Below are 18372 nucleotides of genomic sequence, written 5' to 3'. Positions count from 1 at the left end.
ATGAAACCTTGATTAGCTTGGCAGACGTTCCTGTAAAGGCCGTTGTCTTGTTCTTGCTGAATAAAATACTGCCACACCCAGGAGGAGCGTGCAGTAGTAGTGGTATTGGAATTCACTTCGGAGACAGCAGAAACAGCAGAAACAGAATCGGAAGGGGAAATACTGGTGGCCAGATGAGTACTAGAAGAAGGACTGAGGAGACCACTGGCAGTGGTTAATTGGGATTCATGAGCCGCACGGAGGAGTTGAGATGATAACCGAGTGGTAGGAGATGATTAAATAGGCATTGTATATGAAGAATATCGAGTCGATTCAAAGGAACGCGATGAAAGGAAGCTATGACGTGATTTAAGCTTAAAAGGAAGGCTGATAAAGGAACTTTATTTAGAATGGGGTATGTATGAGGTGTATTATTTAAAGTTGAACTATGGGATCACGAGTCTCGACTCTCACGTAAGTCAGATGGATGGATGGACGGATGGTAGATCCTTTGGCCAGGTTTTGAGGGGAGGAGTGCTCGGGCAACGGGGCAAACGGTACCGCCCGGGACGCCCGGGGGACTTTTGTGAGTCTCATCAACTTAGGTTTAAGTGACCCGGGGCACGTACTGCTGCTCTGGTGGATATGCTCGGGCAGCCTCGGTTTTACGGGGCCGGGTCCGGGTCATAGCCCTAATTGGAGATAGTGGTAATTTTTGTATACTCCTTAATCTGTGAAGGGCAAAAAGTGGTAAAAACCTAAAAGCGCTGGTGTCAATATAAAGCTTTGTTGGACTTAGTTAACAACAAGCTCAAAACACACCTAATAAGAAAGATGAAAGTGGACAAAAAGAGATGTAGCAAGATGAGTGAGTAAAATTTCATATAGAGAAAGAAATTTAGAAATACGTGAAACAAAATAGATGCTGACCTAAAAGCGCTGGTGTCAATATAAATCTTTGTTGGACTTAGTTAACAAAAAGCTTAAAACACACCTGTGGTGTGGAAGTTGATGGAATAAGAAAGATGAAAGTGGACAAAAAGAGATGTAGCAAGATGAGTGAGTGAGAAAACAAAATACAAAGCTTGAATAGCTATTATTTACAGTCGAACCTGTACAATTGCATACCCACGCAGCTGCGTAACCCGTGATAATGCATAGAAAAATTCCTCAATCTCGATTGATGCTTTTTACTGCCAAATTTGACAATGGGATTGCATAACCCGTCAAAATGCATAGGAAAAGTCTTCCACCCAAATTATGTGATTGCACAGGTTCGACTGTATACATAAATTCTTATACAAGCATAAATCTCAATCACATATCAAAAATCTACAAGTTCCTAAATTCCTAGTCCAGTTTCTTATCCATCTCCTGTAAGGACTCAACGTAGATAGAGAGACATGAGAGATGATCAATAGTGCCCTTGTAGTACTGAGTAGATTGCAACGTGAGGAACATGGTCTGTGCTCGAGAGCGTACAAGATAAGTGGTCTACTATGTATAAGCATATCTGAAGTAGCCTAATACGGCTCATAACACCACTCCCCCTTTTATGACTCAACCCCCTCTTGACGGGTTAGCATCTTTCCACAGGTTAGCATTAAAAACCCTGTGGGAAAAAAGCTTTAACCCTCATGACTATCTCCGTACCCTACGGTATCTTGTTTCTGCTTGAGGATATTTAATATTGAATTCATTAATAAGTTCTTGCGCGTTACTCATTAAATTTTCAGGTTCCCATGAATCATGATTAGCATCATATCCTTTCCAACTTATTAAGTACTCTACCTTTCCTCTTCGGCGTCTTTTATCTAGGATTTCAGCTATTTCTAACTCTTCACTTTCTTGAATGATAATAGGTTCAGGTGGCACTTGATCTTGATTTGCTATTTTGCTTCTTTCAAACCGTTGCAGTAGTCCTACATGAAACACTGGGTGTATTTTCTCCATTGATTTTGGTAGATCTAGTTTGTACGCGTTAGCAGATATGTGCTTCAGTATTGGGAACGGACCAAGCCAGCGATGCGAAAACTTAGCAGTTGGTCTTGTGGTGGATATGTTTTTGTTGTTTAGCCACACCATCACCCCTTCCTTCCAATTCGGTGTTGCTTGCACTTTCTTGTCGTGTTGGGCTTTCATTGTTTCTTGAGTGAATTGCAACGCGTCTTTAAGTTCCCTTTGAGTGTCTTTTATTTGAGCTAATCTTCCCTTGGCTGATGGTAAGCATTGATCTCCCGTAGGAACATCTGTGAAACTGACATTGAAGCTGTAATTCGCCTTGAACGGTGACATGCCTATGGCAACATGGTCCTTGTTGTTGTATGAAAATTCTGCCATGGGTAATAAAGAGCTCCAGTCGTCTTGTTTATAACTTGTGAAGTGTCTAATGTACTGTTCAACCGCCTTGTTAGTGATTTCTGACTGACCATCAGTTTGCGGGTGGTAGGCTGTTGAAGACTGAGTGGTTATCCCTAATCTTTTATGTATATCTTTTGTGAGTTTGGAGATAAAGACATTACTTCTGTCCGACGTGATGGTTTGAGGTGTTCCGTGTAACTTCCATATATGCTTGATCATGATATCTGCCAATTCGTCTGATGAAAGAGTCTTTTTGCATGGTACGAAATGTGCCATTTTGGTTAGCCGGTCCACTACTGTAAGTATGCTATCATTACCATCTGATTCAGGTAAGTCGGTAATTAGATCGTAGCAGATATCAACCCAGGGTCCACTTGGAATAGGGAGAGGTTTCAGGCTACCAAACGGTTTCATAGTTCTTGATTTGATTCTTTGGCACGATTGACAACAGTCGACGTAGTTGTTAACAAATGCTTTCACCGACTTCCAATGATAAGCTCTTTTGACTAGTGCCAATGTTCTCATTCTTCCCGGGTGGCCTGCTAGACGACTATCATGACGTGACTTGAGGATTTGAACTTTTAGATTATGATCATTAGGTACTACCACCTTCCCTTTAAAATATAAGACTTCATTAATCTTGCTGTAATCTTTGACTAATTTCGTCCAAGAAGCTCCATTGCAAAGTTTCAATATTTCAATGATTTTCGGATTGGATTTTGATTTGCTCTTGATTTCTTCTAGTATTCTCGCATCGTTCCATAACAGTTCTGAGTCTTTGTCGTCAGTGTCGCTATTATCAACTAATTCATTCACTTCAGCACCTCCAAGTTCTTGTTTGTCAATTACCCATGATTCAAATAAGTCAAGTTCATCAATGAATGCGTCTGCTGGCAAGTTCTGTGGCTTGAGTAATTGTCCGAAAGATAGTTTTTCACCGTCTTTAGGCTTTAGGTCTGGTCGACGTGAAAGAGCATCCGGTTTAGTTGACTGCTTCCCCGGTCTGAATCGTATCTCAAAGTCAAAACTGCCCAATGTTTCCGCCCAACGAGCTTGCCTTCTAGTTAGTTCCTTTGTTGACATGAGAGATTCCAGATTCTTGTGATCAGTGTATACAATCACATTTAGTCTATTCGGGTTCCCTTCTAGGTACTGGCGCCTTTCTTTGAATGCACTGACAACTGCTAGAAGTTCCTTATCGAATATCTCATAATTTCTTTCAGCTTTAATCAATGATCAAGATAGAAAAGCTACAGGATGAAGTTGTCCGTCACTATCTGAGATCTGAGATAAAACCGCGCCCAGAGCATAGTCGGAACAATCACATTCCAATACAAACGGTTTGTATGGGTCAGCGATTTTGAGGATTGGGGCTGAGGTGAATGCATCCTTAAGTAGTTCAAATGATTTTTGCCGTTCAGTTGTCCATTCAAAGGCGGTGTCTTTTTGTGATAATTCGTGTAAAGGCCTAGCTATCTTTGAGAATTGACCAATAAATCGTCGATAGAAATTTGCAAAGCCAATGAATGTCTGGACTTCTCCCAAATTTTTCGGAGTTGGCCAGTCTTTAACAGCTTTGACTTTGGTTTCATCCATTTTTATTTGATTCTTAGATATTACTAGTCCTAGGTATGCTATTTCTGATTTTGAAAACTTGCATTTCTCCGGTTTGAGCCATACATTTTGTGCTTTGAGAAGATCTAGGACTTGCTTTACCACAGCTTTATGATCAACCCCAGCTTTTGTATAAATGAGAACATCATCCTGATAAGCCGCTACATTCCGTCCTATGTGAGCCTTGAGTACGTCTTGAATAAAGTATTGGAAAAACCCAGGAGCTCCAGTGGGACCAAAAGGCATCGTGAGAGGTTCAAACTGACCCTGTTTGCAGATAAACGCCAGTTTGGCTTCGTCGCCTTCTCTTACACGTAAGTTGTTGTATCCGTTTCTCATATCTAAGCTGGTATACTCATCGGCATCAAGCAAGCTGTCAATTAATTCCATTGTTAAAGGCAACGGATATCGATTTTTCACTGTCACTGCATTCAATTTTTGGTAGTCAAAGCATGGTCGTAGACTGCCATCCTTCTTCCCAGTGAACAATACGGGAGCCGCCCATGGAGAAGTAGTACGCCGTATTGTTCCATTCTCTAAGCCTTTTTCGAGCATTTCGTCCAATACCGCGCTTTCTTTGGGTGATAGAGGGATTACTCGCCCAGCTTGAGGAGTCGCTCCAGGTAATAGATCCACGCGGAAGTCATAAGGACGATGTGGGGGTAGAACATTGGACTTGCTCTTTTCGAACATGTCAAGGTACTTGTGGTAACATTTGGGGACTAGTTCGGCAGCTGTTCGTGTTGGTGCTTTCTGTGTTAGTTCCGCGTTAAGTTTAGCAGATACGTTCCATGAAGCAGATGCGGCGTTGATGTGTGAGAGAGAGTGCTGTTGCTTTGAGATTATCTGCGAATACAGGCGTCTTGCTGGTCCTTGTGGAAGTGCTCGTGTCGCCAATCGAGAGATTTTTCCCTGTAGAAGAGGAGACTGCTTTTTCATTGTTTCACAAGACATGGTTGATTGAGCATTAACAGACTCACTCTGTGGGGGTATAAATGAGTCATTTACGATCTCTACCCCCTTGTCACTTTTCCTAGCTTTCCTCATTGGGTCCAACTCGTGGTCTTCTGAGGAGTTTGGCGGATTGGACAAAGTCAACTCTTGGTTAACTGCAGGTGATTCCATTCGTGATATACTGTTGGGTGTAGCTGCTTCGTTGGGTAAACTGTTTTCTAAGTGATGATTAAGCTTGCCACTGGTTTCTTCACTTGGGTTGATAGTACACGAGAAATACTCACATTGCGGGGGCATTGATGAGTCATTTACAATCTCTGCCCCCTCGTCAAGTTGCCTAGCGTGCCTATCAGGCTCCAATACTTGGTCCGTCAAGGTTTTTTCCGGCCTCGACGATGTTGCATCCGCAACAGCAATGCTGAGATTGTGTCTTAATAGACTGCCTTCTTTCCAATTGATTCTTGAGTGATTTCTTCTTATCCACGGCATTCCCAGTATAAGATCATACTTGTCTCTGAGGGATGTGATGATGAAAGTGGTGATTGTGGATTCGTCGTCAATGTGATAGTCGCCAGAGTGAGTACAGTCAACTCTGAAATAACCCATACCACTTATAACACATACTCTTGCCTAACCCATACTTTTTTTGGTCCACAATTTTCACTTTTTAGCCCCAAAGCCCATTGTGATAACACATACTCTATGAAAACCCATACCTTTTGGGGTCCATAAAAAGGTATGGGTTATTTCAGAGACAACTGTAACTCGGGATTCATGTCCGCTGAATCCGGTTACGCTGTGAGAATGTGATAAAGGAACAGTGTGAAGGTTATACATTCTCACAAACTTGAGGCTAATAGCCTCGTGGGTAGCACCACTGTCAATTAAGGCTCGTGCGGTGATTGTTGTGTCAGAGTTTGGGTCGTGGAGGGTAACATGGTCAATAATTCTAGTATCATTCATTTCAAGACTATCAATGTCACCAACTTCCACACCTAAAGGTATTTTGCTCGGGGGAGGCACAACTAGCACTCCCGAGCTTCTCCATTTTTTGACAACTCTGATCTACTTAAGTTTGTATCACTGATTTTGACTTCTGACAACTGGCTATCTAATTCTGCAATTCTGGCCTTTAACTGATCAACTTCACTACTTCTGAATCCTCCTCCTCCTCTCTTCTTTCTCTTTGCAATATAACAATTGGCGATCACATGGTTGGTTTTCCCACATTCATAATAAGCACGATTTGCCGCTCTTTTTCGATATTATTCTTGGGAGATGTTGATTCGATAAGCTGAGCAATCCATCGCATCAGGATCGGCGATTGGAGTTGATGAAGTGCTGGTTGGCATCGTTAAGCTCTGAGATCGGTTGTGCAATTTGTTGTCGAGTTTGATTGCGAATTGGGCCATTTCTTCTACACATTTGAACTCTTGTTGAATCATATAAATACTGACTTCGCGTTTGAGACCTTCAGTTGTCTCTGAAACAACCCATACCTTTTTATGGACCCCAAAAGGTATGGGTTTTCATAGAGTATGTGTTATCACAATGGGCTTTGGGGCTAAAAAGTGAAAATTATGGACCAAAAAAAGTATGGGTTAGGCAAGAGTATGTGTTATAAGTGGTATGGGTTATTTCAGAGTTGACTGTTGTTCAAAATGTGACATAAGGATATTTTCAGGCCATTTGACAACTAGGGAGAGCTCAGAAAACTTGATCCAATAATCGGATACAGCCTTAACTTGCTTGAGACTACGAATTTTGTTTTCAGCTTTGGCAAGTCTTTTGGTATCAAAGAATGTAGCACGGAAAGAGTTGGCAAAGCTAGTCCAATTGACAAGGTGAGCTTGTTCTGAATCTAGCAATTGATCGGTAAAGGCTTGACTCCACATGCTAGCTTTCCCGGTCATGTAGGATATTGCGAACGCAACTTGAGATTTTTCGTCAACAAAGGACGTTGAATTCATTTGCATGTAGATTCCAATCTGATTCATAAAAATCTCAGCTTTAGATCCTTTAGACCCATCAAATTTATCCGGAGTAGCGATTTTAGGTGGTCTGATATGTTGCACCTGTGCGTGGGTTGCACCAGCGCTTACTGGAAACGATGGGATAGTTGAGGAAGGCATAGGAGGAGCTTGAGCTGCAGGAGCTGATCACGACGTTTGCGTTTGTTCTAATTGCAGTAATCTTTGCTCGACTTCAATACGTTTGGCGTCGGATGCACGTTGGTTGGCTTCAGCCTGTTCTCGGCGATTGACTTCCTCATTTAATCTAGCCGTTAGATTATTGAGTTGCTGCATAACACCGGCCAAGCTAGCTTCTGACATGTTGACTTCCGACATATGTGGATTAGACGTGGGTTCGAGAGCGTCTAGGAATTCAGAGTCGTGGTCTGTAGAAGTTGTAGAAGTCGGACTTTGGGGGGTCGTGAATTCCGGCGTGGTGGTTGATTCCGAGGGAGGCTAGTAATTGAGTCTGGATCTTCAAACTTTTACAGATCTTAAACTTTAATCGATTCTTGAATTATCTAATCTTCTAATCTTTACTTTCTCCGTATAGTTTTGCTTCTTTGATCTTCACTTTTGTTTTACTACTAACTTTAATTAACTTTAACTTTCTTTTCTTTTTTCGTTTTGATTGCTTTTAATTCTTCTTTTTTTTTTTTTTCTTGCTTGTTCTTCAATTTATCAATCTTCTCCGATCTCTTGAATTATGACGTTGCAATATGTAAGGACTCGACGTAGATAGAGAGAGATGAGAGATGATCAATAGTGCCCTTGTAGTACTGAGTAGATTGCAACGTGAGGAACATGGTCTGTGCTCGAGAGCGTACAAGATAAGTGGTCTACTATGTATAAGCATATCTGAAGTAGCCTAATACGGCTCATAACATCTCCAACACTAAGCCATCTAGGTACGTCATTTAACACCATCTTTTAGTTTTGTAGTAGCATCCATGTTAGGTCAGTTAATAACAAAATGAAATAAGGGTTTGGTCGCAACAAGAACAGACATATCAGTCCAGTCTAAAACAGACATAAGTTTAATCTGGAATGATCAATTACAAAAGTAATCACAAGGACCAAGATTTTCTACCTGCCGTGCATGATCTCTGATACCTCTACTGGACTCCTCGGGACTGTGGTCTTTGGGGCCGCTATCTCCAATCTCTTATGGAACTCTCTGGGTACCGTCGTACTTTTGGGCACCCATAACATTCACTTGACTCGCGAAAAGATGAAGGCTAGTTGATCTGCAAGACATCTAGATCCGCTTATAACATGCAAAACTCAAAAACTTTGCACCAATTAATTAATCATGAGTATACTTCATCTCGACTGGACATGGACTTCTACAGGGTCACTGACAATCACAAAAGACAACAACATTTTACCACATCAACTTTAAAAGACATAAATACCTTGAGACTTGAGAAACACAACTTCCCCTATCAACAAGGGTGCCTGGCATGCAAAGGTCCAAGACATCTCCTGGTGGAAACTCCCTCTCATGAAGTTTTGGATCTGAGGCTACCTTGAGGGCCACAATCAGCCTTAACTAAATAGGGTGGTATTTCCACAACTCCCAAACTTCATCCCATGATCAACAAAGTTGTCCATCCTACTTGAATTTGCAGCATCATAACCCACTCTAAACCACTTCATTGACAGTGAAAACCAACACTTTTTAATCAGCCAATTTCATACAACTCTGATATGTATGTTGTACCCAATGTTTTAATTGTATAATTCTTATATAGATCCATATTGTATCTTTCTCAAGCATCTGATCTGCGCTAGTATGATTCCACACAAACCAATTTTGTGATAAATGTAGAATTTATGCTTTGAAAGATGAGCTTTTCAAGTACCCAGACTTCTGCTCATCCCATTGTGGGTACCCCGGTCAACATAAATATGGGTGAAATTTGAACGTGGCCGCTTTTTTGTCATCAACGGTGCGGACGCGGCCCCGTGAGGGGCTTAGTCAAGCTTACCAGAGCTTACCCTTTTGAGTGTCTTTGTTGCGAAAAAAATCTCAACTTCTTGCGTATCCTGTACAGGATTTTTTATAGGTGATTGTACATGGTCGGTATAGCTTGCTGGTCCACATGAACCTAGATAGCAGTTGTCTGCTCTGATCTTTGTGAATTGATCTTTGACTGAGCCACTGGATCCGGCTCCACAAGTTGCTAGAATCAATCTTGAACCCCGTGTTCTCTAATTGCAGGCACTCTCACACAAGTGATAGGAAAAATTAGGAAAAATTCTTTGGGTCTTTATTGATCATATACTCTCAGCGCCCCGCATCACAAATGCACTCATCAAAGACTCAAAGAGCAAGCCACAGTCCTTCGCCCCATCAGCCAGGCTCATGCTGGCGCGTGCTTGATAGATACGTAGCTGGAGATGACTCATGACACTTGAGCAGATTCACATAACAGATGAAAGAGAGGTTGATGAACTGCTCCCGCACCAGCCAAAGAGGCCAGCGAAGTTTGTGCGCCGATGTATGTATGTACATAGTCAGCCTGGAATTTGGCAGGGCCTTGAGGAAGTTTGGTTGAACAGGGCCCCGCAGCGGCAGTTCAATTGTGGCTTGCGACGAAAGCCGCCGATTGGCAATGGTTGTACCCAGTGTGTATGTATCAAGTAAATGAGAAAATCACATATATTGACCACCCCTTGCCGTTGCTCTTTGAACCATTTCGCAACTTTGAAAGTTAAGACTCGAGATTTCTGAGCATTTTCCTTACGATTTTTTTTATTTTTCCCATCATGAGAACTTCAATCTTTTTACAACTACTTCCTACCCTGCTCGTGGGGATTGCTTTTTTCTTCCCTCAGACTGCTTCCAGGCCATCAGCCTTGGCTTCCACTCTCATTTCTTCGGGTCGCGAACAACTTAACAAACTCGCTAAGCGAAAGTGGACCTTCTTGTCCTATAAGCAACCTTTTGCTGGAAACGAAGATGCGACCTTGATACCACCCTGGTACATTTTGTACAATATGGTGAGCCTATTTCTTTGGTCTCCGGTAGTTGGCCAAGAAATATACAGTTAACATGCAAGTTCTTCATGTATTGTCGTAGATTTACAACCGGAAAAAGACCATTGGTCTTGAAGAAACCGTCCTTTATGGCACTAATGGTACCACGGTTCATTGGGGAAACTATCTTAAGATCGCGAAGGTCGACAGCACGTGAGTTCACCAAGGCAGTGTTCCAAGGAAGTGTTGAATGCTAACCATCAATATTTCCTAACCTGTCTCACAGGTCCAACGTACCCAAGAGCTATTCTTTCCTTGGGATGACCTCGGATCTGAACAACAGGATTAAAGATTACTCCTCTATTCCAGCATCATACAAGGTGTGTTGAGTCATCAAAGCGACATAATTGCAGTGTGAGGTAGGCGTTCACTGATATTTTGCTTCTAGTGGTCTCGTCGTAACCGTAAAGCAGGCTTCAAAGGGAACGTTTGCTTCGACTTTGTTGTTTCCAATGGCCCTAACAAAAAATCGGACCACGAATTGATGCTGTGGCTCGAATGGGAAGGAGGTCAGGGGCCAATCGGTACTGGCGATGCCACCATGCGAATCAAAAACCTTTACGGTCAAGACTGGACCTTGTACCAGGGCATGAACACCGACATCAACGTTCCGGTTAGGTCTTTGGTTCCCGATACCCCATACAAAAACTTCTTCGCGGGTGACATGAAGGATTGGTTGATGAAACTCGTCGAGGCTAAAATATTTCGAGACGACGCGTACCTCTTCACAGCCAATCTAGGGTTCGTGAATGATTAAATTAAAACGCTATATCACTTACCCAAACCTGATTATCCCTCATTTCCTTTTTGTTCAGGATGGAAGCATTTTGGGGAGAATCAATTTTCTCGGCACACTCCTCGCTACAGCTTTTGTGGGATGGGAACCATCATCAAAGTGGCTACATGCCCCCAAGCTATCAAACACCCACTCCCGGAAGTGTGGTTCCAGGCTACGAGAACACTCGCTGATGTGGTCTCAGTGATTTATACCTTGTGACCTTTGAGTACCACCTTGAGATTCATCTTGTTCTTCATTCACTCATTGTCAGGGACAATGTAAAAGTTTTGCCATATTTGCTCTTGATTGTCACTCTTTATCAACTATTTGAATTTTCTAAACTAGATGTATACTAGGGTTTGCTATTGCATTAGCTCTTACAGATGTGGTTTCATATCCTATCACTTGAAGTTGCGCTAGCTGGAAATTTCATAGACATTCAGTTTGCGGACCACCATATACCACATTTCCAATATGAACTCACAACCGGAAATTTGATGTGGAAAACTGAGAAATAATTTGAAGCTCCTGGAATATATTGTTTGGGTGAGGTTCCTTGTGTTTCTCAAATCATCATTGATGTGCTGCCCTGAGAATTCGGCCAATAGATGTAAGTAATTTTGAGTCGTACTGTAAGGTTGGTATAACCTTCACTGAAGTCCGGAAACTTTGTCCGGCACGACTCACTCGAGAGCACTAACTCTCAAACTTAGCAAAGTCCCTCGTTTTTGAGCTGTACTACTGGCCAGCTCAAACAAGGGACTTACGCGTAAAGTCGAAATTTTGGCGTGAGATCGGCCGGGGCTTTTGCCCAAAATCTAGTCTTCTTATGAAACATTTTTTTCCAATTATAAATTTACCTGGCCCAAAGTTGAAAGATGTGCGCCCTGGGTGTCTCTATAGCCTCGTACTCTTAGCTTCTAAATATGCACAGCCAACAAAGATGCCTTGGATTGAAAAATCCGAGGTATCATTGGACTCAAATCCTCGGACAAAATCTTTCCGAGGTTTTGATCCAAGGTATTATTTTGCGTCAAAAAATACCTCGGATCAAATCCTCGGACAAGACCTGTCCAAGGGTTTCCATCCAATGATGCCTTGGATTTTTCAATCCGAGGCATCTATGTTGGCGGTGATGATGAGTGGTTGTGTAGATATGCATAAACTTCTTTCAGTGACCAAAGTCGAAAATCGAGTAATTTGGGCTGCTCCGCGTCTAAAAGTTGGGATTTGGGCGTAATTGAAACACCAAGATTCTCATTTATTTTCAGCACAACTCATGTTATTGGGATACTACAAGCGTGAGGTTGTAGCCAAGAGTGAGGCTCGCATTTTTCATTTTTGGGCTCAGGAAACTTATAATTGCAAAAAAAAGTTTTATAAGACACCTAGATTTTGACAAAAAGCCCCGGCCAATCTCACGCCAAAATTTCGACTTTACGCGTAAGTCCCTCATTTGAGCTGGCCAGTACAGCTCAAAAACGAGGGACTTTGTTAAGTTTGACTAACTCTGAACTTCTTTATATATTACGAGGCTAAAACTAGCTCCAGAAAGTCCAAAATAAGGCTCTCAGATGAGTCAGCTAAACTAATCCGATGAAAAGACAAACTTAACATAAGTCCCATGCAGACCTAACCACCAACTCCCGCGAGGGACTTACACGTAATGTCATTTTTTTGGCCTGAGATCGGCCGGGGTGTTTTGCCAAAATCTATCTGCCTCAAAAATCTTTTTTTTACACTTTCAACTTACCCTTGCCCAAAAATGAAAGTTGTGCGCCTTACTTCTCTCTAAAACTCAGCGCTTCTAGTATCCTAATAGCACCATTGGTTCTGGATTGAAGTGTCCATTATCTATGTGGAGTGCACTATAGAGATGTATGAACCTCGGTAAAGGTGTTGTTATATGAGTGTTCTCTCTTAAGTATCTGAGGACCTCACTACACACTTACACGTAAAGACACAGTTTGACCATACAGTCTTTTTTGTTTTGTGTTACCTAACCCGGTATGAGTTAGGCCTCACGTGTTTGGGGGGGGCCGCTCGGCCGAAGACTCCCTGGTCAAGGGTGGATCTCTGCGTGGTCGGGTGTAGGGGTGGGTGGGAGGAAAGAAAAATTTGATAGGAACTAATAAGGGAAAGAAAGGATCTCTTTCTCCTGTGCGCTATGGGGATGAGTGTGAGTGGCAGTCAGAGTTTTTCACTCTGGCTGTAAGCACTCAGTGGATTATCTAATCCACATGAATAGGCCCGGTACTGCGTGCGGGCCTTTCATCTCCGGGGCCGTTCATCCCCATACTCATGGAACACACAGATACCGTCGTGACTTTGGGTATCCGTATCACAAAACTTTGAACTTCAATTGTACACCAAAACCAACATTTTAGACGCGGATCAGTGCAAATTACCCGATTTTTGTCTTTGAGCCCTTCAAGACTTTTATCGATATCTATGGAACCACTTAGGTTATTGATAAACCCAAAGTTTGAGGTTATAGCGACAGTCAAGGTGCACACTTTTCATTTTGGGGCAAGGCAAAGTGAAAATTGTAAAAAAAAGTTCCATAAGGCAGATAGATTTTGGCAAAACACCCCGGCTGATCTCAGGCCAAAAAATGACATTACACGTAAGTCCCTCGCGGGAGGTGGTGGTTAGGTCCGCATGGGACTTATGTTAAGTTTGATGAAAAGACTACAAAGAAATGATAAGAGAAGTAAATCTCACCTAGCTCCAGAAAGTCCAAAATAAGGCTCTCAGATGAGTGAGGACTTTCCGAAGCCGGGCGTTGAGGAGTAAGGTAAAGTGAAATCTAGCTAATCCCATGATCCTAATCCCATGACCTATTGTCTCCTGTGTAACCCTTACACCCTCCCTACTAAAAATAAAACACCCTTCAAAATTTAACTAACCAATAAAAACCATCTTAAGAAAATTGAAGAGAAAAAAAATTGGCATAACTCGCCCCAAAAAATTGACCATAACTTGTCCCAGTGCAATAAAACATAAAAAGGAAAATTTGTTGAAAAAAGAGAAAGGAGAATGAAAACTAAAAAAATTGAACAAAACTTGATGAGTAGAAAAATCTTTCAGCAAAATGTGATAAGGTGGATGTGTTAGAGGTTTAATTCATGAATTTATAATAATGATGTGAACTGATTTTTTTTGAAAACTTGATGTCTTGACTTTGAATCATAATGTCATTCTTGCTGTCTTGCTGATTTGCGTTAGTAAAAATGAAAATGAGTTCCTTTGTTGTTGATGTCTTGCAGTTTTCTTCCTCGACTTGCTGCTCCTTTGAAGTCATTGACGGGGATCTGCTTTCCAGGAGAGAATTCTGCTTGCCAGCCATTTCACGAAAAAATGTTGAGAAAAAAAACGTTATCAAACTCACATTGCGGGGGTGTTAACGCGTCATTTAGATGCACACCCCCTTGTCAATTGTCATAGCATGCCCCAGTGGCTCCAACTCCAGGACCAAAAAGGGCTGTTTTTGGCAATGACAAACTGCAAGTGAAATGTCCGGCGTTGATTCCTCGGCGGTTGTGGCGTGATGTTGGTCATTCATACTACAATTTCAAAAAGAGGAATGCTTGCCAGGGTTTTCTTTAAAACAAGGTAGAAAAACATTAAAAGACTCACATTGCGGGGGTGCTAACATATCAATTTTGATACACACCCCCTCACCACATTTCCTAGCATGCCCCAAGGGCTCCTCTCAAGACTCAGTTGGGGTGTTTTTTGGTTATGACAAGACCTGTTCAATGGTTGCAATGTTTGTGTTCTTGAACTCGTCCGGGTGGTATAGCTTGAGCTTTGATATGTGAAACACCGGGTAGGATTGATAATTGTGTCATGAATTCAACATGGTTAGAACCTTGTATGGCCCATTGTACCGGGCCCTCAATTTCCCAGTGCCTCTCGACTTGCTACCCACAACTTTTTGCCTGTCCAGACTATCAATCAAAACTCAATCTCCCACCTTGAAAGGTGTGCCCTCCCGGCGCCTAACATTGTAATGAGTTTCTTGGTCTACCTTACTGCACTACAGTCGGTCCCGCCAAGCTCCCCATTTGGACTGTCGTTGTTTGGTCCAATGTTTAACCTCGGTGTCTTTGGTTTCTGATAGGTTGTTAACTGGGAACAAACAAGGAATCCGTTCGTAGACAAAGTGAAACAGTGATACCCCCGTCGCCACGTTGACTGCCGAGTTGATTGCAAATTTGGCCAAAGGCAGGGACTGGAACCACTTCCCGTGACGTTTGCTTGCTAGATGCCGCAAAATTTGCCCAACCGTTTTGTTTGATTGCTCACTACGACCGTCAGCTTGAGGATGGTAAGATGTGGACAGACTCAACCTTACGCCAAGCAGTTCATGCAAGCGTTTCCAAAATCTTGATGTCCAAGCTTTATCACTATCCCCAATTATGGATGCTGGAAGACCAAAGATTGAGGACCAGGCTCCGAAAAGTCGCAACGCTGAGCGCTCTGCTGTATCTTTTTGTGATGTTGGTATCAAACATACAAAACCCGTCAGTCGGCAAGTACAGGATAAAATCATATTGTATCTGGCCACTTTTGGGAAGGGCCCAATGAAATTGATTGCGATTGATTGCATTGGTGGATGTGCTACGTCTGGGCATTGTAATTTCCCTGGAACCGCTGTTGTCCGGGCCTTGTTACGCTGGCAAGAGTTGCAGCATTTCAATTGGATGTCGATGTCTTTTGACATACCCGCCCAAAAAAAGGTGTGTCTTAGTCAAGTCAAAATCTTGAAGACGCCCAAGTGACCTAATGCTGTGTGCGCCTGGCTAATAAACTCGTGTCGCAGATTACCGCAGTTTGGTACCACCAACCTACAGTAGATTTCAAAAGTCTTGAAATCAACTTGTTTTCAAAACCAACAGATGGTCCGTGTGGCCTGCAGTTAAGTTCTGACAGGTGTCAAACTGAACTGCCTGATCAATCAAAGTAGACACTGCGAAATCAAAATTTTGAGATCAAAGACCTCAAACTCATTGAAGTTGTTATCTAACGGTGGCGTAGTGGAGTAGAACAAGGTTCTGAATGACGTCTTGCTGTCAAGTTTTGTGTTCGACTCGCTCCCTTCCTTTTGGTTCATGTCTCGATTTTGCTAAGATAGTCAACAATGAAATGGAAACAAAAAAAATCTGATGCATGACCAAAGTCACTATTTTCTTTGTTTTGTTTCATGACGACAGGCAACCCATAATAAAAAATACGTGCAGAAAAGATTTCCAACACTAGCAAAAGCAAGGCTTGAACTCGACCAAGCAAAATTATAAGCAGCAAGTCCCACAGCACACCAGTCACTTGCTCAACCAAACGAGCCACAACGACTATAAGAGCAAGGTAGATTGGGGTTATTTGATGTGATAAAATGGTGGTTATTTGTATGTATTTTGATTGATCAGGCAGTTAAGTTTGACAGCTGTCAGAACTTAACAGCGGGGCGCACAGACCATCTGCTGGTTTTGAAAACGAGTCAATTTCAAGACTTTTGAAATCTACTGTACCATCTAAATAGAGCAGGTTGTCTTTGACTACGCAATCTTCTTGTAGAGTCAGCACCTTCCAAAGTTTGGTGCAAAAAGCATTGTGTTCATAACCCAATGGGATTGCGTCCACTTCGTCCGGGCGCAAGGATGCTTGAATTTCACAAACTGCTACCTCTTCACGCCTGGAAATGGCGTCGGCGACTGAATTGTCTTGCCCTTTAAGATAACGGAAGTCCAAATTGAACTGCGATAAGGTTTCTAGCCACCTTGCTTGCCAGCGACTCAGATTACGATTATTCAATAGTGTTGTCAATGAGTGATGGTCCAACATCACATTGACTCGCATTCCTAATAACAAAAGCTTCCACTCGTTGAGCGCGTTGATAACTGTCAGAAGTTCCTGCTCGTGAACCGGGTAGTTTTGCTCTGCAGGGTTCATGGTGCGACTTGCATAAGCAATCGGGGAAGAGGTATCCCACTTAGTTCCTTGAAACAAAGCAGCTCCAAGTCCTGTACCACTTGCATCAGTGAACAGCCATAGTGGTTTGTCAGAGTCATAGTCCAGATTTTGTAAAACTGGTAAGGTTGTGATAAGTTTCTTGATGTTGTTAAAAGTGTTCTCTTCAGTTTGCCCCCATTTGAAAGGTTTGCCTTTCAAGGACGTGCTTGTCAATGGTGTTAAGGTACCCATTTAGTGAGACAGGCCGCCTATGAACTTCTTCATCCATTGGACTGTGCCTAAGAATTTCAGAAGTTGTTTAGCATTGGAGGGAGAGGTCCACTTGGAGACTTTTTTGACCTTCTCATCATCTGGGCAGACTCCGCATTCAGCGATATTATGACCAAGAAACTTGATCTGGTGGCGGAAAAGTTTAATCTTCTTGAGAGAGCAATAAAGCTTGGCCTGACGCAACTGCTCCAAGAAAAATCGTAGATGGACCTCGTGTTCTTCAATGCTTTGCAAAAAAATAACGCCCATTGCTATTTGGCGCCCACACAAAAACCATGTAGGCTCTGCCAAAACAGTGCCTACATGGGTGTTTCCCACGAAAAAGCGCCTACATTCATGATGTAGGCGCTGAAAACCATGTCAATATAAACAACACAGATCTTTCCAACTAGTTCCCCCAAGATCTCTTCATTACGTGCCTGGTGCGTAGCTGGTCCATTTGTGAGCCCCATGGGCATCACCACCCATTCATACAACCCCCACGGTGTCTTCACTGCGGTCAGAGGGATATCTTCCTTGTGCATGCGGTCCTGAAAGAAGGAGTTAGTTTGGTCTATGCCGGACCAAACCTTTCCTGTTGCAACTAGTCTTACAGCTTCATCCACATTAGGCAGTGGCGCACGGTCCTTCACGGTGAATTTATTCAAAGTTTGATAATCACATACCCACCAAGGTAGTTCATTGGGATCTTTTTTTGGAATTATCATGGATGGTGATCCATTCTGACTCTGTGAATGTCAAATGAAATCTGCCGCCAGATGTTGGTCAAAAAGCCTTTGCCATGATTCCCTATGTTTCAGTGGATAGCCGTACTGCTTTTCATTGATCGCTACGTTGGGATCCGTGAGGATGATCTTGGGCCGCACTTGATGTGTCGCTTCTGGTAATCCTTCTGGAAAGACTTCTATAGCCTAATCATTCTCACCTACTGGAGGAAGCTCAGCGAGGAAGACATCTTCAAACTCCTTCAACATCTTTGATTCTCTCTCACCCAACTCCTGCACATCATTCATTTTCTCCAAGTTCACAACTGCACCAACGTTTGGACCTCAGCGCAATGATCATGGTCAACGTTACGTTACACTACGGCCCGCGCCGTACCACTAACGGTCTTTTGCCACTACAGTACCTCCGTACCGCAATGCTCGAAAGTCAAATGTGGTTACGGTGCTTATTACGATTTCTGTTTGATTTGGTTGCAGTGCCCGCGACAAAACCTGTAGTCACTACGGTTGACTATGGCAGAGAACAAGGAAATGAAAAGTCATTGAAACTACATAAATTTTGCATCAAATCCATCCATTCATCATCTCAAAAACTAGCAGTACTGACTACTGTAATTTTTCACATAATTGATTCATCCTAACCTCAATCTTAAACTTGATC

General features: G+C 42.6%; 1 protein-coding gene across 1 annotated transcript; it reads left to right on the top strand.

Annotated features, from left to right (window-relative positions):
* Nucleotides 1–9692: 9692 nt before the first annotated feature.
* MELLADRAFT_88682 (family 12 glycoside hydrolase) lies at nt 9693–10931 on the top strand (the record flags this gene model as incomplete). The annotated part of the gene is made up of 5 exons (XM_007412050.1): nt 9693–9926; nt 10006–10115; nt 10189–10282; nt 10351–10703; nt 10778–10931. 5 exons carry the CDS (start codon nt 9693–9695, stop codon nt 10929–10931), a joined length of 945 nt encoding a protein of 314 aa, XP_007412112.1.
* Between the last annotated feature and the right edge of the window lie 7441 nt (nt 10932–18372).

This window comes from Melampsora larici-populina (genome assembly GCF_000204055.1).
Source record: "Melampsora larici-populina 98AG31 unplaced genomic scaffold MELLAscaffold_28, whole genome shotgun sequence".
NCBI lineage: Eukaryota > Fungi > Basidiomycota > Pucciniomycetes > Pucciniales > Melampsoraceae > Melampsora > Melampsora laricis-populina.
Note: the sequence above shows the minus strand (reverse complement) of the source record. Positions and strands in the feature narration are given on the sequence as shown.